Here is a 20,507-nt window from a genome sequence, read left to right on the forward strand (position 1 = left end):
TTTTTCATGACCTTTTGCTTTCTTTGTGTTTGATATCTTAATGTCATCCCACAATGTGTATGGTCCTCACTCATCAGTGTTCAATGCATCAAATCCATTCTTGAGATGGTCTCCAAATCCAGGTGGGATATACTCAAGGTGGTATTTTGGGTTCTTGTGAACTTTTTTTAATTTTCTTCAGTTTCAGCTTAAACTTGTATATGAGCAATTGATGATTTCTTCTGCACTTGGTCCCTGGCCTTGTTCTGATTGATGATATTGAGCTTTTCCATCATCCCTTTCCACATGTGTAGTCGATTTGATTCCTGTGTTTTCCGTCCAATGAGGTCCATGTGTATAAGTCACCATTTACATTGCTGAAAAAGGTTTTTGCAGTGAATAAGTCATTGGTCTCGCAAGTCTATCATTGCCGTCTCCAGCATCGTTTCTATCACCAAGGCCTTATTTTCCAACTACTGATCCTTCTTCTTTGTTTCCAACTTTCACATTCCAATCACCAGGAATTATCAATGCATCTTGATGGCATGTTTGATAAATTTCAGACTCCAGAAGTTGGTAAAAATCTTCAATTTCCTTATCTTTGGCATTAGTGATTGGTGTGTAAATTTGAATAATAGTTGTATTAAGTGGTCTTCCTTGTAGGCATATGGATATTGTCCTATCACTGACAGCGTTGTATTTCAGGATGGAGCTTCAAATGTAGTTTTTTGATGGTGTATGTGATGCCATTCCTTTTCAATTTGTCATTCCTGACGTAGTAGACCATATGATTGTCTGACTCAAAATGGCCAACACCATTTCAGCTCACTAACACCTAGGATATCAATGTTTATGCATTCCATTTCATTTCTGTCCACTTCCAGTTTTCCTAGATTCATACTTCACACATTCCATTTTGTAATTATTAACGGATATTTGCAGCTATTCTTCTCACTTTTAGCCATACCACATCAGCAAGTGAAGGGCCCGAAAGCTTTACTCCGTCCATCCAACCTGACTATAAACCAAATGAAACCAAACCCGTTGTGTCAAGTGGATTTCAACTCATAGTGACCCTATGGGATGGTGTAGAACTGCCCTGTGGGGTTTCCAAGGAGCAGCTGGTAGATTCAATCCCCGACCTTTTGGCTAACACCAAAGCCCTGAACCACTGTACCACCAGGGCTCCCAACCTGACTATACTAGGCCCAAAATTCAGTCACTTATCCTTAAGCCCCATGTCAGCAAACCAAGACCTAACTCAGTTCCTTTTTCTTATAAATGCCTAGCCCTCTCAGAAGCCAAAACCCAAGTCAATTAATTGACTCTCCGGGAAAAGGAAACCTGAGCTAGCCAATTAGAACTTGCCTACTCAGCTTAACCCTGGTGGTGCAGTGGTTAAGTACTACAGCTGCTAACCAAAAGGTTGGCAGTTTGAATCCACCAGGTGCTCCTTAGAAACTCTATGGGGCAGGTCTACTCTGTCCTATAGGGTCACTATGAGCTGGAATTGACTCTACGGTGATTGGTTTTTTGGACTCAGCTTAACCTAGTTCAAAATTACCCCTTAATTCCGAATAAGGAAAGAAGATGCCCTCCAGCCAATCCGAAATTTGCCCAGCATAGCTTCCTGTTTCTGTGTGTGCTTACGAAAATCCTTCCACTTTGTACCGCTCTTTGGAGCTCTTGTCTGACTTTCACACCAGATGGCCCCTTAATTCATGAATTGCAAATAAAGCTTATGAGTTCATACACAAATTTAATATTGTGGAAACTTATTTTTAACAGATGAGTGGCTTGCTCCCGAGGGGCTGAGTGGAGAATGTGCTGCAAACCTCTCCACTCAGCCCAAGGAGCTCAGGCTTTCCAGCCTGAGATGGCCCAGGGCCTGCACCTGGAAGGGCAGGTGTATCTCTGAGTCATGTGTGAAAGGGAGGTGAGGGGCGGGCATGGACACCCAGCCACTGCCGGAGGAAGAAGACTGCAGAAAGAGCCTGGAAGCATGAGCCGGCTGGAGCTGAAACAGAATTCCCAACATATTTCAGCTTCTGCTTTACATATGGTTATGGTCTTTAACAGTGGCTAAATTGTGTAAGCTTTATAACGGGACTTTGGTTACCACTGGAAGCCATCAGACTTTAGTTTCCTGGTTTTTAAAGTGGAGATAGCAATAGTATTTGTGAAAATTAAATAAACTAATGCAATTAATTGCTTAAGATTTGGGCTCACACACAGAAAGTGCCCAACAAATGTTAGCCATTATTTTTTTCCTGCTAAACGTGTCTGGTTTCTTCTAATGTTCTTCTGTGGCACGTATACAAGCCCCCACCCTCACTATCCCAAGAATAATCCAGGTGGAGCCTGTTGAGAGCAGGTCAAATGGAGGCAGGTTAGCAAGCTACGGTGAGAGAATTGCTGGGTTCCTGCCCCTCTGGGGTTGTGAAATGCTGTAATGACAGACTTGGCCACTGGAGGGCAGCATCCACCAGCTCATTTTTTAGGAACCGCGGGGTGGTTAAGCGTTCAAAGGTCAGCAGTTGGAATCCACCGGCCGCTCCTTAGGAACCCAATGCGGCAGTTCTACCCTGTCTTACAGGGTCGCTATGCGTCGGAATTGACTCCACGGCAATGAGTTTTTGGTTTTGGCCCTCTAAAACGAGCCTTGGTAGCACAGTGGTTAAATCGCTCAGCTACCAACCAAAAGGCTGGCGGTTCCGACCCACCGCCTCTGGGCGGGAGGAAGATGTGGCGTTCTGCTTCCGTAAAGATTGTTGCTGTTTTTAAGTGCCCTGGAGTTGATTACAACTCATAGCAACCCTATAGGACAGAGTAGAACTACCCCACAGGGTTCCAAGGATCGCCTGGTGGATGTGAGTTTTAGGTTATCAGCCCAGCTCCTGAGCTCTTGAGCTCTTAACCACTACACCACCAGGCTCCCAGTAAAGATTAAACCAAACCGAAAAACCAAACCCATTGTCGTCGAGTTGATTCCAACTCATAGTGAACCTATAGGACAGAGTAGAACTGCCCCATAGCGTTTCCAAGGAGTGCCTGGTGGATTTGAACTGCTGACCTTTTGGTTAGCAGCTGAACTCCACCACCAGGGTTTCCCCATAAAGATTACAGCCTTGGAAACCCTATGGGGCAGTTCTACTCTGTCTTGTAGAGTCGCTATGAGTCAGAATCAACTTGATGGCAGTGGGTTTGGTTTGTCTTCTAAAAAGCAGCACCCTTCAGTAGAATTTGTGGGTAAGGTGGAAGCCTTACATGGCACAGGGTTAATTGCTTCATCCCAGTATTTAATTTACATCTGCTATCCCCAGGAAGCCCTCAGTGAATAAATGTGTTTTTAAGATACAACCTCTAGAGAGTATTGCTTAAAGAACCCTATTTTCCCACTGACTTGAATAATGAAATGGAAATTTTGTTCCTAAGCCTGGGGTCTCCAACACGTCCCTAATACCTGAGCACCAGGACGCCCTAGTCCTCCCATGGGCACATGGCAAGCTGCTATTTCCCCACCCTACCACCGGCTGGCTGCATATGAAGAAGCATGGGGGCAATCAAAGGAGGTGGCAGCTCCTTCCCTGGACACTTGGTGTGTGACTGACACATTTCTTGGTCACCCAGGTGTTGAATGCGGAGTTGCCTTCTCAACACAGCAGCAGGGGGTAGTTTCCTCCAGCCAGTGGGTACCAGTGTTCTAGAACTGTTTGAGGAGCAGGCATGGGAGTTCCTCCAAGACATCCCTAAGGCCCGGATAGGGGGCTCCCAAATGAGTAATTCTCCCCAAGCTTGCCCTTCGGAATGGCCTGTGTCTTAGCTTGGGTTACCCCCAGAAGTATCAAAAAAAAAAAAATCCCCTAGACAAGAATTATAGCATGAGTGGTTTAGGTGGGAGATGTAGGGGATGTGAGCAGGGGTGGGGAAGTGATCAGGGGAGGGTAGGCAGCTAATAAAGGGTGTTCTATGGGCTCAGCTACCACAGTGGGCAACAGGACTTAATCTCATGGGGAAAAACACGGAGCAACAGTCCAAACCACACGCCTCAGAATCATCCCACCCAAGGGATGAGAGAACTGGGGCATTCATACACCAATTCGTAAAAGTTGAAAGCTGCCTCAGGGGCTACTTCCTCAGTAGCCTGTTCCAACCTCAGGCAGAGTGGTCTTCTGTGGTTCTGGGGGGGTGCAGAGATGCAGGTACTGGCAGGTGGACATTTGCTGGAGCACACCAAAAAGTCTCATGGGCACGGGAGGGCAGTGACAGCAAATGCCCCAGGAGGCTTTCACTCCTGACTCAGGTGCTGGCTGCCCATCGCCCAGCAGCAACTCTCCTCTCCTCCAGCAGCTCCCCTGATTTTCAGTGGGAATCCACCCCTCCCCCCCATCATGGCTATGAATATCCACCACGCCTGTTGACGGGTCAGCACCAGCATCTGGAAAAGTCTCATCCATACATGAGTTGTGGTGGGAGGCAGAGTCAGTTTTGGTTGTTTGCAGTAGAGTCCTGATACACCAGCTTCACACTCCACTGTAGGCTAAGCCTAAACCAATGAGCAGATTCCATTGTCCTCTTTGGTCACCTTGCCCCCATCCCTCCCACCCCCTTACAAAGTGTATATCCTTCGTATTGGTTAGGGCTTTACCTAACGTGATGTCTTCTTCTAGGGATTGGTCTTCAAAGTGCTTGAACATGTAAGTGAATCCAGTATATATTTGCTTTGTTTTAATCCGAAATGTGTAATTTAAACACGTGATTTTCATTTTGAAGCTGTAAGAATCTGACTGTTACTAAATAGCACAAGACTGCTCAAAGGGGCCTGATTTACATTTATTTTTCCAGTGTGTTGTGCTGAGCAAGATTTTGTTACTTTGTTTGAACCTGTCTGGGCCAGCAGTTTGATGTCAGGTGCTGTCAAGTCGGTTCTGACTTATAGTGACCCTATGTGCAACAAAACAAAACACTGCCCGGTCCTGTGCCATCCTCACAATTGTTGCTATGTGTGAGCCAATTGTTGCAGCCACCGTGCAATCCATTTTGTTGAGGGTCTTCCTCTTTTTTGATGACCTTCTCCACTGACCATTCGCTCCTGATAACATGTAGAAAGTACACAAGACAAAGTCTTGCCATCCCCCCTTCTAAGGAGCATTCTGGCTGTACTTCTTCTAAGACAGATTTATTCATTTCTTCTAGCAGTCCATGGTATATTCAATATTCTTCCCCAACACTGTAATTCAAAGGCATCAATTCTTCTTTGATCTTCCTTATTCATTGTCCTGCTTTCTCGTGCATATGAGGCAACTGAAAATGCCATGGCTTGAGTCAAGCCCGCCTTAGTACTTCTCATGCACTGAATTTTGTCCCCCAAAAGTATCTGTCAACTTGGCTAGGCCATGATTGTGATTGTCCACCATTTTGTCATTTGACGTGATTTTCCTATGTGTTGTAAATCCTGTCTCTATGATGTTAATGAGATGGGATGATTGGCAGTTATGTTAATGGGGGAGGACTCAATCTACAAGATTAGGTTACATTTTAAGCCAATCTCTTTTGAGATATAAAAGAGAGAAGTGAGGACATGGGGATCTCATGCCACCAAGAAACAAGAGTCAGGAAAATAGTGCATTCTTTGGACCTGGGGTCCCTGTGCTGAGAAGCTCCTCAACTAGGGAAGACTGATGACAAGGACCTTCCCCCAGAGGCGACAGAGAAAGCCTTCCCCTGGTGCTGGGACACTGAATTCGGACTTCTAGCCTCCTAGACTATGAGAGAATAAATTTTTCTTCTTTAAAGCCATCCACTTGTGCTATTTCTGTTATAGCAGCACTAGGTAACTAAGACATTCCTCAAAGTGACATCTTTGCTTTTGAATACTTTAAAGAGGTCTTTTGCAATACGTCATTTCGTTTCCTGACTGCTGCTTCCATGGGTGTTGATTGTGGATCCAAGTAAAATGAAATCCTTGACAACTTCAATCTTTTCTCCATTGCTTATATGGTCCAGTTATATTTTTGTTTTCTGTTTTGAGGTATAATCCATACTGAAGACTATAATCTTTGATCTTCATCAGTAAGAGCTTCAAGTCCTCTTTACTTTCAGCAAGCAAGGTTGTGTCACCTGTATATCACATGATTCGTTATGATCCACACATTTGAATGCCTTTGCATAGTCAATAAAGCACAGGTAAACATCTTTCTGCTTTTCTCTGCTTTCAGCCAAGATCCATCTGACATCAGCAATAATATCCCTCTTCTGAATCAGGACTGAATTTCTGAAAGCTCCCTGTCAGTGTACTGCTACGACCATTTTTGAATGATCTTCAGTAAAATTTACTTGTGTGTGATTATTAATGATATTGTTTGATAATTCCTACACTCTTTTGGATCACTTCTCTTTGGAATAGGCACAATATGGATTTCTTCCAGTCAGTTGGCCAGGTAGCCGTCTTCCAAATTTCTTGGCATAGACAAGTTAGCGCCTCCATTGCTGCATCCCTTTGTTTAAACTTCTCAATTGGTATTCCGTTGATTCCTGAAGCCTTGTTTCCTGCCAGTGTCTACAGTGCAACTTGGACTTCTTCCTTCAGTACCATCGGTTCTAGATCATATGCTACCTCCTGAAATGGCTGAAACATCAACCAGTTCTTCCTGGTACAGTGATTCTTTGTATTCCTCCCTTCTTTTTTTTATGCTTCCTGAGTCATTTTACTTACAGAATCCTTCAACATTGCAAAGCTGGAGGCTTGATTTTGTTCTTTAGTTCTTCCAGCTTGAGAAATGTTGAATGTGTTCTTCCCCTTTTGGTTTCTAACTTCAGATCTTTGCACATTTCATTGAAACACTTTACTTTGTCTTCTCGAGCCATCCTTTGAAATCTTCTGTTCATCAAGTTTCAGTCTCTTCTGACTATATTTTTGCCTTTTCTTTCTTTCCAGGCTTTTTCATGACCTTTTGCTTTCTATCATATACAATGTCATGCCACAATTCATCTGGTCTTCAGTTATTGGTGTTCAGTGCATGAAAACTATATCTTCAAATTCGGGTGGCATATACTCAAGGTTGTACTTTGGTTCTCAAAGACTTGTATTAATTTTCTTCAACTTCAACTTGAACTTGTATATGAGCCATTGACAGTCTGCTCTTCAGTCAGCCGCTGGCCTTGTTCTGATTGATAGATCGAGCTTTTCCATCATCTCTTTCCACAAATGCAGTTGATTCAATTCCTGTGTATAGTTGCCGTTTATGTTGCTGAAAAAAGGTATTTGCAATGAATAAGTCATTGGTCTTGCGAAAGTCTCCCATGCGATCTCCAACATCATTTCCATCACCAATGCCATTTTCCAACTGGTGATCCTTCGTTTCCAACTTTCACCTTCCAATCACCAGGAATTATCAATGCATCTTGACTGCATATTTGGTACATTTCAGGCTGCAAAAGTTGGCAAAAATCTTCAATTTTCTCAACTTTGGCATTAGTAGCTGGCCCGTAAATTTGAATAAGTCACATTAACTGGTCTTCCTCGTAGGCCTATGGATATTATCCTATCACTGTACTTCAGGATACACCTTGAAATGTTCATTTTGACAATGAACGCGACACCATTCCTCTTCAATTTGTCATTCCCAGCAGAGTAGACCATATGATTGTCTGATTCAAAATAGCCAATACCAGTCCATTTCAGCTCACTAATGCCTAAGATATCGATGTTTATGTGTTCCGTTTCACTTTTGACAACTTCCAATTTTCCTAGATTCATACTTCATACGTTCCACGTCCTAATTATTAACGGATGTTTGTAGCTGTTTCTTCTCACTTTGAGTGGTGCCACATCACCAAATGTTCTCGAAAGCTTGACTCCATCTACGTCATTGGGGTCAACTCTACTTTAAGGAGTCCACTCTTCCCCAGTTGCCTTTTAAATGCCTTCCAACCTGAGGGGCTCATCTTCCGGCACTATGTCAGTGTTTTGCTGCTATTCATAAGGTTTTTCACTGGTTAATTCTTTTCAGAAGTAGACCACTAGGTCCTTCTTCCTAGTCTTAGTCTTGAGGCTCCGCTGAAACCTGTCCACCATGTTTAACCCTGCTGGTATTTGAAATACCGGTGGCATAGCCTCCAGCATCACAGCAACATGCAAGCCACCACAGCACAAGACGTTGACAGAGGAGTGGTGGATTAAGTTTGCAGACAGAGTTAACTGCGGAAATTTAATTTTTTTAATGTATGAATGATTAAATACTAAAGGACAAGCAAAAGTGTCGTTCTTAGGGAAAAAATGAATTATCAACACAATGTGTACAACGACCTTAAAAGCTTAAAAAAGAATTAAGTTCTTAAAATTTTACCTTTTTAACAGATTGAAAGTTTAAGTAACTATAGTCATTTGCATACACACAATCAACTTGAACACTGAGAAACTCAAATGACTAAGAGTATTTCTCTGAAGTCTGTGGAGCCAACTGGGTGGGCACCATTTTTTTTTTTTTTTTTTTTTTACACATTTAAAAAAAGGAAGCGTGCACAGATGAGGTTGATTGATAATACCTCTGGAAAATGAACCATGTTGTAGTGCTTACACGCTGTTTAAGAAACTTCCTTGTTGGCATAATTTCCTCTCCTCCTCAACTTCTCAACCACTTTGCCCTTGGTTACACTTGCATGTAAATAGCTAAAACAATGGAAACCCTGGTGGTATAGTGGTTAAGAGCTATGGCTGCTAACCAAAAGTTCCGCAGTTTGAATCCACCAGGCACTCCTTGGAAACTCTGTGGGGCAGTTCTACTCTGTCCTACAGGGTCACTGAGTTGGAATCAACTTGATGGCAATGGGCTTGGTTCTGATTTTTTCCGTATCAATCTCTCTCAAAAGACTTTTTTTTCTCCAAACGAAATGTCTCACATATTTATCACTGAACCAACCTATTAATGTGATAGCATAAAAACAAAGGAAAAAACTAGCATTTTCCCAAAGCAACATGTTCCGTTGTACACATAGTGGTGACATTTTCAGCCAGTGAACTTGATAGAGTATAAACCTGTGTGCCATCACATGTTCGACTCCTTATAGACCCCACTTGGTTTTTCTCCAATGTCTCCTCTTGTACCTGATTTTATTGCCAGTTTTCATTCAAATTCATTGGAGACTGGGATGATTCTACTTTCGTTTCTTGGCCAGGAATCTCTTGATCCTGAAAATCTTGTGAGAAAACATGGCGATTATGGAAGTTGGCCACACACACCGTGGTGGACAAAGACCTCTCTCAAAAGATTTTGACTCTCTGGGAAGCAGGCTCCGGCCTTGCTCCACCGAGCTTTAGCCACAGCAGGCCCAAGTCGAGCACTTACTGAACTTTTTACCAGGCAGTAGTGAAACCTATAGGAATGTTTCCAAAGCAAATGCCCACCTCTTTCTTCATGCCCTTTTCCCCAGCAGTCCACCTCCCTAGACCCTCTTTCCCAGGGCACCAGGTGTTATAGAGATTCACTGAACTAATCCCTACATAAGACCTCACACTGAAGACTGTCACCTTTGGCTCCAGCTCAGTAGGTTCTCGTTTAGTCTTAGCCCCCGCTTCACTGAGAGAGATGTATCATGTCAAAGATTCTCCTGTATTTAGGAGATCCCCCACCTGAATTTCTTAAAACTTAAATTAATATTGACGAGCGCTAACGTTTCCATGTACCAATGTTTTATGAGCTCTATTTTTTATGTGTTATAGCACTGACTTCACAACTATTAGCAACATTTAATAAATAAGGAAACGGCAATGCACAGAGTTTACCCATCTTGGCAACTGCAGTCATGGATGTGAACTCCGGCAGTCTGTCTCTAGACCCGATTCCTCACAACTGCTATACCAAGTTGTTTAACTCCTAGGCACAGCCATGACTTGAACACAGATCTATGGTTTCGGTTGCTAAATTGCATTTCTGCAGCCCACAGAGCTGTTAATAAATCTTCATTGTCTCGTACTCTGAGTAAAAGACATGCTCAGGGAGGAGGAACTGTTAAGGAAAAAGAATGGGAGAAGTTTGTGCTTCTTCTGGAGCCCTGGGTGGTGCAATGGTTAACACACTTGGCTGCTAGCTGAAAGGCTGGAGGTTCATGTCCACTCAGAGGTGCCTCAGGAGAAAGGCCTGGCAATGTACTTCTGAAAAACCAGCCACTGAAAACCCTACAGAGCAGTTTTATTCTGACACGTGGGTTGCTGTGAGTACAAATCGACTCAACGGCAACTGGTGAGTGCTTCTTTTAACAAGATCACTGGGGATCCTGCTAAAATGCAGGTTCTGATTTGGTAAGTTTGTGGTACAGCCTGAGTCTGCGTTTCCAGTAAGCCTTCAGGTGATGGTGGACAGCTACTGTCTGTGGGACCACATCTGGAGCAGCAAGGAGCAAGACAACTCTTACCGAGGCAACTGACTCTGTCCCCTGAGACAAAAAAAATGGGGGAGGCATGAAGATGTCACAGAGCTACTTGCAGTTGTGGGGTTCATGATCAAGGAACCCCTTACACATCCATGACCTTACTGTCAATTCACAGGAGCCCCGGGAGGAAACCCTTTCCTTTTTAAAATGAAGAAACTGAAATGTAAACTTGACTGTGTCAAGGTCAAACATATATTAAGGGTGGGAAAAGGTGCACCACACCAACCTTGACTCTGGAAAACAGTAAGCAAGGAGCAAGCCAGGAGTTGTCACAGGAAGTTGTTGTTTTAATATTGTTTGTGCCAAGCAATATCAAAGTTGCCCATACTCTCCAACTTTGTCCTCATTTTTTAATACGTAATATTAATTTTTTTAAAAAATGTGTGCACTGATTAAGAGGTTAATCATACTTCTGGACTTAAAAATGAAAAGACAAGCCACATAAATTCTCTTCCTTAAAAAACAGCCATTTCAAAAGATTTTCTTTAATATCATAAAATATTTTCATGGACAAGTGAGCTAGCAAACACACATGCACCAATGTGCCTTCTGACAAGATCATCCCCCACCCCCACCCCCCACTCCCACACCAAGGTGGACACGAGATTGGAGAAATGAATACAGCAGATGGAACAGATGGAAAAAAAAAAGTCAATAAAAGGATGGAACGTAACATTGTGCTTAGTTATTTTCCTATGTCACAACAAAACATTTCGGTGCAAATAGTTAATTTTTCCTCTTTTCCACTTAAGTCTGGTGGAGAAAAAAATACTTTTTCTATAATAAAATATGTGGCTTTTTAACTTTTTTTAACGTAACTTTTTTTTTTTCTTTTTTGCAGAAAATAATTTTGTAAACTGTCACTTCGCGGGCAGGAAGGCTTGATGCCACGTGGGTCCCAGCTCGCCCCTTTCAGAGCTGAGAGCAGAATCGAACCCAGGCGGGAGGGGGGAAGCGGAGGCACAGGGAGGGGTGCGCGCGGCGTAGGGGGTAAGGGCGGCCGGCCCGGAAGGGGTGGGTTAGAGGTCACTCTCGCCGTACAGCGCCGTGGAGAAGGACATGTAGTCCAGAGCACCTGGCACGGCGTCTGGGCCGGTGTACGGGGCCATTCGCGCTATGCAGTACTCGGCCTGGTCCGGCGGCAGCTCGCGGCGCAGTTCATCCACAGTGATGTAGTTCTGCGGAGAGAGCAGGATCAGGGTGGCCGTGAAAAGCAGAGCGGCCGCAACCCTTACTTAACGACACCTGGTCCCCGCTTTGGCCCGGTCCTTGTACGTTAGAAGGTCCAGCCCCTACTCCTTGGAAACCCTGTGGGGCAGTTCTGTAGTCGGAATCGACTTGATGGCAACAGGTCCTTGTACACTTGTACATCTGGAAGTTTTTTCTTTTTTTGCTTATATACATATATTTTTAATCACTGCATTTTTTTTTTTCCACGTCAATACCTACTTCAGCCTCTCTCCAAGCTAATTCGATGGGGCGGCATAGTAGTTTAAAGAGCTACAGCTGCTAACCAAAAGGTCGGCAGTTCTAATCCACCAGGGGCTCCTGGCAGTTCTGCCCTGTCCTATAGGGTTCCACTATGAGTTGTGCTTGACGGCAACGGGTTTGGGGTTTTTGTTTTGTTTTGTTTTAACTACACCTCTAATCTCTCGTGTTATCACGTACTAGTCTGCAGTAACCACGGGCTGTAACTGGCACTCCTCGGATGAAACTACTGATTCCTGTCCTCAATTTCCCCTGGATGCTCCTTGAGCCTTTTCTGTATTAGAGGGATCCTGTGGCTCCTACAGATCCCTTCAATCCCTCGGCTAGAGAGGGTGGTGGTTTTGAGTGACATCCAGGTCCACCAATGGTAATCTCAGATGGTCAAGTCCTGAACTGGGCCTCTGGCTTCCATAGAGACAGCTCCTCTGCACCCCTCTCACATTTCCACTGACAGGTGGGGCATTGCACGCGGTACTTGGGAGATTTGGAAATTCAAAGTTGGCTGCCGCTCAGGGTAGAAAAATGAGACATACTTCCCATATTCCTCATCCTGCTCCTCACCTACACTCCGTGCCTGAGCCCTAGGTTGAGGTAAGGGTGAAGTCTGAGGGGTTCCCCCATGGCCGCTCCATCTCTCAACCATATACCCCGGCCTGCTCTACCTCCCTCCACCACCCGTCATTTCATCACTAGATACTTGAAGGAGTCCCTCATTGACATGCAGTGCCCCTGGCAAGGGACATGCTTGAGCTAATATTGTGTCGTAACAGCCTAGCTGGGCCCAAAGCGTTAAAGAAATAGGTAGAGGTGGGCAGCAGTGAGGTGCCCAACAGGACCCAGGAAGAAGAGGGGGTTGGGGTGCTCTTGTCCCAGCTTCATCCTCTCCCCTCCAGGTCAGGATCCAGCTAGTGCCTGCCACCCCAGCATAGCAAACCCACCTTGTCCCCGGCCAGGATCTTGAAGGAAGCCATGACCTGGTCTGCTGTGTCTGTGTCAGCCGTCTCGCGGGACATAAAGTCGATGAAGGCCTGGAATGTCACTACCCCCAGACGGTTGGGATCCACGATGCTCATGATGCGGGCAAACTCTGCCTCTCCCTGGAGGGAACAGCCAGCCCCAGGCCTGTCAGCCTTTTGGCTATGGCCTGCTGGGAATATCTCATATGGGCCTGAAGTCCCTGGAGGCTCAGAATAGCCTGTGGCTGGAATAGGAGGGCACAGCATGGCCCAACTAAACCACACTGTCCTGAGGGTGAGTACATACAACACCCAGCTCAGGGCTTCCCATGCCTGCGTTCTCCTTGGAGCAATGATGATGCTGGTAATAGTAATAATATATTTTAATTCACTTTATCCTCACAACTATATGAGGTAGCTATCTTATTATTTCCACTTTATAGATGAGAAATCTGAGGCCCAGAGAGGTTAAGTAACTTGCCAAAGCCATATGGCCAGTAAAGATTGAGCTAATTCTTAGACTTGGGCAGACTCCACACTTTCACCACTGCACTGATTTTCTATGTGCCAGGCATGCGACTCAGCACTTTACGTAACTTTCTTTGTTCACCCTTGCAACAGTCTTACGGGGCTCCCCTCACCTCATTGGAAGCCACAAGCTGGTGATGGAGCCGTTGGGATTTACTCCAGATTGACGTCTATCACCTGTGTCCTTGACCCTGTGCCAGGCAGCCTGTAGGCTCTGACTTTACCCCATGGCCCAGGAGTCAACCGACTTCCCAGCTAAGCCCTGCTCTGCGCAGAAGCCTTGGCCTGCACAAGGGGAGGGCAGACTGAGAAGGCTGGGGTGGTGTCTGGGGCTGGGGCACTGGCAGAGGGGCAGCCGGCCTGGCCGGGGCCATCACCAGGATGGAGGCAGAAATTTCTGTGCCTCATGTGAGATGAAACAGCCAATCCCAAACCCAGAATATCCAAAACACCAGTCCTTCCCACCAGCCTAAGGGCCAGCCCATGTATCCACAGTGTGAGTGAAAAGCCTTAGTCTCCACAGTACCAGAAGACAAACCAGCACAGAGGCTGAGGCAGGAAGCCAGGGACACATAGAGGCCCCCTGGCCAGGCCCAGCCTTCAGGGTACCGCTTCTCCAAGGACTGGAAACTTGAGGCTCCTCTGGGAGGGCAGCCCCTTGCCTGAGGGCCTCCAGCCTGCCCTGGCCAGGACTTGACCTCTCCAGCCAGCTGGCAGCCCCTTATTGGGGGGGCCGAGGCCAGCAGGCAGAGGCGGGGTTTACATTACCATGTTGTAACCCATGGAGATAAGGCAGGCGCGGAAATCATCCGTGTCCATCATGCCTGTCTTCTTCTGTGGGGACAGTGGCACCAAGACACAAGGAGGGTCAGAAAGGCGGGAAGAGAAAGGGCCGGCCCAGGAAGACAGGGCAGACAGCCAGGGGGAGGACAGGGTGATGGTTTGGGTACCAGGAAGGGGAAAGGAACAGAGAGTGAATAGATGCAAATACGTATCCAGGGAAACGTCCACAGGAAGGAGGAGGACAAAGATGCAAAAGTCCGTCCACAGGATGGAGAGCGACGAGGCGAGAGGAACGTGGGCCCCAAGGATGTTCCCACGAGAGACACCGAGGGCAGAGGTCGGAGGTCAGAGTAAGTAGTAAGAGGAGGAGCCCGACGGGGCAGGCAGGGACAGCAGGAGAGGACGAGGCCCCGTGGCCCACAGGAAAGGGGGGACAGGGAGATCCAGACAGAGAGAGAAGAGAAAAAGGAGAGACACAAGTTACTTCTCGCCCCAGATGCCTCCCCTGAGCGTGCTCCATGCAGGAGTCGAGTACCTGGGGGTCGTTGCCAATATCATAACCCAAGCTGATGAGGCAGGCTTTGAACTCCTCGGGACCCAGCGTGCCGGAGTGATCCTGGGGCGGCGGTGCGCCAGGCAGCGAGCCATGCGGTGCCAGGGAGGTGGAGCCGTGAGGGGTGGGGGAGGGCCATGCCCCAAGCGGAGGGGGCGTGTGTGGGGGACACACAAAGTCATGCGGATGGACAGGGTGAGGGTGGAGGGGTGGGGGAGGAGGGGAAATAAAAGTGCACACGTTAGACACATGGAGGAGGTTCCAGAGAGGGGCTCTTGCCCTGGTACGTGAAGCCCTGCTCCAAGAGCGGGGCCAGAGGGGAACACGGGAGCCATGACGGTGAGAAGCTCCCCGAGAAGTGCCCCAGCCCACCCCTAGGCCTGACCCTGGGTTCCCTGGGGGCTTCATAACCTTCCTCCCACCACCCCAGGTGCCTGGAGGGCAGTGAAGCAGGCAGAGTGGTGGACAGCCCCCCTGACCCCATGCTCCCAATCCTCCTGGCTGCCCCCACTCCCCAGGACCCAGGAGGGAACAGCCCACTTAAAGCCCGGCCTGTCTCAGCTGGGATGAGAACCCAGGACAGATATCCCTAGTGCAGAGGATCCAAAAGGGAGCCTCCTACTCCTCTGGCGACTTACACAGCCCCTGAGGGCAAGGCTGGGATAAGCCTCACAGCCAGTGGGCAGTAGGCCTTTACTTCAGGCTGTTAGTGAACTGCCCAGGGTTGATTGCTCATGGTAGAAGAGCAAGGGTCAAGGGCCCAGGGCCTCTCTCCACTGTGATATGAGCAGTACTCTGGGAAAGCTTATGAGACCACAGGGTGGACGGGCTTTCCATGGACAGCCTCACACGCCTGCAGTGAGCCACAGCAGGCTGGGGGTGGCCCCTCCTTCCTCCTCTTCTCTTGCCCCAGCATGTCAGCCCAAGCCCTGGGCACCATCCCTCCAGGGGGCAGTGCCCTCCAGGGCCCTGGGGCAAGGGCTGGGTGGCTCTAAGCAAGTGTGGGGGGTGGGACTCTCACCCGGTCAAAGTGGTTAAAGGAGGCCCGGAACTCATTCATCTGCTCCTGGCTGATGCCCTTGGCGTCCCGGGTCAGGATCTGGTTCTCCACCTCATTGATGGTCCTGGCGATGGTGGTGAGGAGCTGCTCCCAGCCCACACGGATGTGCTGGGGGTGGTAAGGGACGTATTAGCAAAAGCGGCCCAATCCTGGGCCCCAGCATACCCTTCCCCTGACCATAGAAATGGCCAAAGCAATTCTGTCTGGATTCAGTGTCACTAGAGGGCAGGGGAACCAGGACGAAGACAGGCTTCTGGGAGAGAGGACCCTGGATGAAGAAGGGGGAAGTAAGGGGAAGTAAGGTGGTGAAAGCCTGTCTGGGGGAGCAAAGAGGCCAGGAATGGCAGAGGGGTTGCTCAGAAGTGGAAGTGGTTGCAGGAGAGATGAAAGGACACACACACAGACGAAAGCACACACAGAAGATTAAAGGGTGATTTCCGGAACACCCAACTCCACAACACCCACCCTGCACCACCCCCCCCGCCCCAAACATATACACTCCTTCACGGTCAAAACAAGCAGTCACTTCAGAAAGCAGATGTCTAAGCCAGTGTTTGGAGACCATCACCATCAGAATCCCAAGGGGTACTTGTTAAAAATTTAGATTCCCGAGCCCCATCCCAGACCTAGTGAACCAAATTCTGGGGATAGACCTGGAAATCTGCATTCTCACCAAGCTCCTTGGGAAATTATAAAAGGCACCGAAGATTGAAGACTCAGAGGTTGAATGGTGAAGAGAACTGCGCAATCCCTTGACCCCAAAGTGAGAGTTTATCTTCCTACTGTAACCAGTTTCCTTAGAAGATGGGGACCCACCCAGAAGAGGAAAGCAGGAGAGCACACCAGGTTCCCGCCCTGGAGAAGCAGGGCTAGCCTCACCCACCTCCATGGTGTAGTTGGTGTGCTTGTTGTCAAAGATGAGCGCCTCCTGGATGAGCTGGTGGTCACCCTCCAGCTGGTCGATCTTTGGCTTGTAGTTGACGATGCTCTTCTCGTACTGCCGCAGGTGGCTGAGCTGATCCTCCAGGGTCCCATGCATCTCGATGGAGATCCTCCCAATCTCCTGCTCATCCGAGGAGGAAGTACCTTGTCAAACCCCTCCCCTCAACTCCATGCCCCTGGGATGGAGGCTGGGATCCCTAAGGTCATGGATTAACCCATCAGATAATTCTTGGTCCCCACCCCAGCCCTAGGGAACCCATGATTTGTAATTAGTACATCTGGAGCAGGACACATTTAGCATGGTGCTCACAAAGGGCAAGGCCATGTCTGTGACCTTGGTATGGAAAGAGCATCAGAAAGGTGTACAACAAGCAATGTCATCATGGGATGAAATACAATCTCTCAGGTAGGTATCTGTCAACCTCAAGAAGGGGATGCAAGGTTAAGGTTCAGTCAGAGAACGGAGGTGACCGCTAACCTAAATGTTCACTCCCTTGCTTGCCATTCAAATCCCCTTCCCAGACCTCGTTTCCAACCACTGCCTATCATCTCAGGAAGCCTCTGTGTCTGCTGAGCCAGGTTCCTCACAGCTTCAACAAACCTAGGTCAGTCCAGGGGCCGTGTTCCTGCTCCTGCTGCTCTGCCTCCTGGGATGCTTGCCTTGATCCACCTAAGTCCCACCCATCTCAACAGACCAGGCCTAATCCCCATTTCTCATTCACCCATGTAAACAAGCCTTGGTGTGAAAGCATTTTCTAGCTACCCAGTTCAACCCAGCAAATATTTCCTGAGCATCTAGGCTGCACAATGTGCTAAGCAGGTGGTAGGATGAATGGTGGACACGAATGTGAACTTGACATGGTCTCTGCCCTCAAGGGGCTCAGAGGCCACACCTTTGCCCAAGTGGTGTCACTTCCCTGATCTTCTACAGCACCCCATTATCTAATCCACACAGCCGAGCACAAAATTCTAGGCTCGACCAAGCTCTGGTTCTCTTTCTGGGAAGATCATCCTCCTGGAAATTCACTGCTCAGGAGGAGCTGTATTGGAGGAAAGGGAGACCTGGTCAGTCATCCCAGGAGCTGATCTCCTGTGGGAATTTCTTGTGTGGCTCTTTAGTGGTGCCCTTGCTCCCAAATCAGGTTTCACTGCACAGGCCTCCACACCCCTCTGAGGGGTAGGAGAACAGCGGTGGGCTTAGAACCCACACTCTTCCATTCATCCTGCCCAGGAGGAGACAAGGTAAGTCTGGCTGGCTGGGATAGCTCCTGGAAGGGGTGAGAAACCCTTAGTCTTGCCTCCCGTGACCAAACCCACCTCCATCTTGGTCTGGATCCAGGGCCCTATGACGTTGGCCTGGGCCCCAAACTGCTTGCGTAGCCTCTCGTTGTGCTGCTGGCGGGCATGCTCCTCTGTCAGGGCCTGGTCCCTCCGCGGCACCAGTTGCCGCACCTGGGGCAGAACAACATGGAACACTGGGGACGGGCTGGCCATCTGACTCATGTTTCAGAACAGAGGAAGAGGTTGGTCAGTAACGGAACTGGAGTGAAAATGCTGGCCTGTGCATTATGGATTGATTTGTATTTCCAAAAGATAAGTTCAAATCCTAACCCCCAGTACCTGTGCATGTGACCTTATTTGGAAACAGTATCTCTGCAGATATAATTAGTTAAATTAGTAAAATGGGCCCTAATCCAGTATGGCTAATATCCTTATAGTATAACCAGAATGCTCCTTAGAAGCAAGGATGGCGAGACCACATCTCACATACTTTGGATATGTTATCAGGAGGAATCAGTTCCCAGAGAAGGACATCATGCTTGGTAAATTACAGGGTCAGTGAAAAAGAGGAAGACCCTCAATGATATGGACTAACACAGTGGCTGCAACAATGGGCTGAAGCATAACAATTGCGAGGATGGCACAGGACTGACCAGTCAGTGTTTCATTCTGTTGTACACAGGGTTGCTATGAGTCAGAACCGACTCAATAGCACCTAACAACATCCTTATGAAAGGAGAAGAGTCCAAGAGAGAGAGACACAGAGGGAAGACAGCCATGTGAAAACAGAGGTATAGACTGGACTCATGATGCCACAAGCCAAGGAGTGTCTGAGACCACCAGAAGCTAGGGAAGGATTCTCCCCTAGAGCCTCCAGAGAACGTGGCCCTGCTGACACCTTGATTCTAGACTTCTTATGGCCTCCAGAATTGTGGGAGTAAATTTCTGTTGTTTAGGCCACCAGTTTGTGGTGCCTTTGTTACGGCAGCCCTAGAAAACCAATACACACAGTGACAATGGAAAAAGTGGAATTGATGAAAATCAATGGGGAAAAAAAAAGACACAAACCTCTGTCTTTCTGAAACTTAAAATGGCTCAGCCCATGACCCACCCAGCCCTTCAACTCACGTTGTCCCATTTGCCATTGATCTCCTGAGGCGTGATGGTTGTGTAGGGGTTGGTGCCTGCCATGTTGACGTGGTAGGTCTGGACGATCTTGGACACCTCATTGTGGATGCCCAGGATGGACAGGCGCTCCTTGTCAGCATCGGGGAGGGTGGCTTTGAACTGCTCGTGGGCTGTGGTCAGTCCCTGGGCAGAGATGGGGGATGCAGGAGAGGCACATTCACTCAGAGTGACTGGTGCCACCTTTGGGCAGGATGAGCACAGGGAACCCTAGAGGTGGGTGGAAGGGCCACCGGATGCCCGAGCCCATGACAACTAGGAGACTAGCGGCATCAATCAAGGACTCTCGTGCCTGATAACCAGGTGGCAGCGCTGGCTGCAGGGAGGTGAATGCAGAGCCATCAAAGCAACAGTTTCACCCTCAGGGCTGGTGAAAGTGGCAGCAACCATTCTGGGGCATTAGTCACCCCACAGACAAATTAGGAGCAAAGGATGCCCCAGAAGTCCGCTCCCCAGGTGACCTCCCCCAACAAGGCCTCCTTAGCTCTTGGTAAAACATTTTAAATCTAATACTTTGCAGCTGTTCAAGAGAATGAGGAAGCTGTTTGTGGATATGAACTAAGCTCTAAGATAATTTCAATAAATTAGAAATCAAGGATCAGGATACAGTATATAAGCTCCTGTTTATATAAAAACAGGAGAGCATGTTAGCAAATGTATTTGCTTGAATATACAGAGAATGTCTGGTCATACTGCTTGTCTCTGGAGAGGGGGGCTGGGGGCTAGAGAGCAAATGGTAGGAAGGAGACCTTATCGTAATCCTTTTTATATTTGGGTTTTATATCATGCGCGTAATTTCCGAGTCAAAATAAATCAAATGAAAAGTTTTCAAAACTATAAGATCCTTGGGACACTATTCCTCAGTCTCCTACTCTCCAGGGTCGGGCCTGAGGAGGTGCAGTCTACAGATCATGGGCCCTGGTCCTGCTTCCCTCTTTCAGCTGGAGCCCGGGCCCCCAGGAGGCAGCTATGGGAGCCATCCGCACAGTGGGGCTGTGGCCCACCTGGATCTCCTCGATGGTGTGGACGATGAAGGTATCCTGCAGGTCCTCCATGGCGCCCTCCATCCAGTTGTTGAAGGGCGCGGCCCGCTTGGCATACTCCAAGTACAGCTGGTCAATGGTCTCCAGCAGTTTCTCTGTCCGCTGGGAGTGTCATGCAGGGTGAAGAGGGGCAGAGTTTAGCCGGGTCATATCCAGAATTCCCTACCCGGTAGCCTCAAGATCTTCTTGGCGAGCCCCAGGGGCCCAGGTCTAGAAGCACTGGACTAAGTCAGACAGAAAAAGCAGCCTCTTTCTGGAGCATGGATCCTGACCTCGCC

General features: G+C 47.9%; 1 protein-coding gene across 3 annotated transcripts in view; it reads right to left on the reverse strand.

Moving 5' to 3' along the window:
• Positions 1-10,877: 10,877 nt before the first annotated feature.
• ACTN1 (actinin alpha 1) overlaps positions 10,878-20,507 on the reverse strand; it is a 102,934-nt gene continuing 93,304 nt past the window's right edge. Inside the window, exons 14-22 of one of the 3 annotated variants that reach the window (XM_049897377.1) lie at positions 20,191-20,331; positions 19,130-19,312; positions 18,038-18,172; positions 16,662-16,841; positions 15,740-15,886; positions 14,701-14,781; positions 14,151-14,216; positions 12,837-12,995; positions 10,878-11,588 (exon numbers count right to left, since the gene is read on the reverse strand). In XM_049897377.1, the coding sequence (XP_049753334.1) occupies positions 11,430-11,588; positions 12,837-12,995; positions 14,151-14,216; positions 14,701-14,781; positions 15,740-15,886; positions 16,662-16,841; positions 18,038-18,172; positions 19,130-19,312; positions 20,191-20,331 (1,251 nt within the window). In that variant the 3' untranslated portion in view covers positions 10,878-11,429. The remainder of the gene's footprint in view (positions 11,589-12,836; positions 12,996-14,150; positions 14,217-14,700; positions 14,782-15,739; positions 15,887-16,661; positions 16,842-18,037; positions 18,173-19,129; positions 19,313-20,190; positions 20,332-20,507) is intronic. The other 2 variants (XM_049897376.1, XM_049897375.1) reach the window with 2 other exon arrangements.

This window comes from Elephas maximus, chromosome 10 (assembly GCF_024166365.1).
Source record: "Elephas maximus indicus isolate mEleMax1 chromosome 10, mEleMax1 primary haplotype, whole genome shotgun sequence".
Lineage (NCBI taxonomy): Eukaryota > Metazoa > Chordata > Mammalia > Proboscidea > Elephantidae > Elephas > Elephas maximus.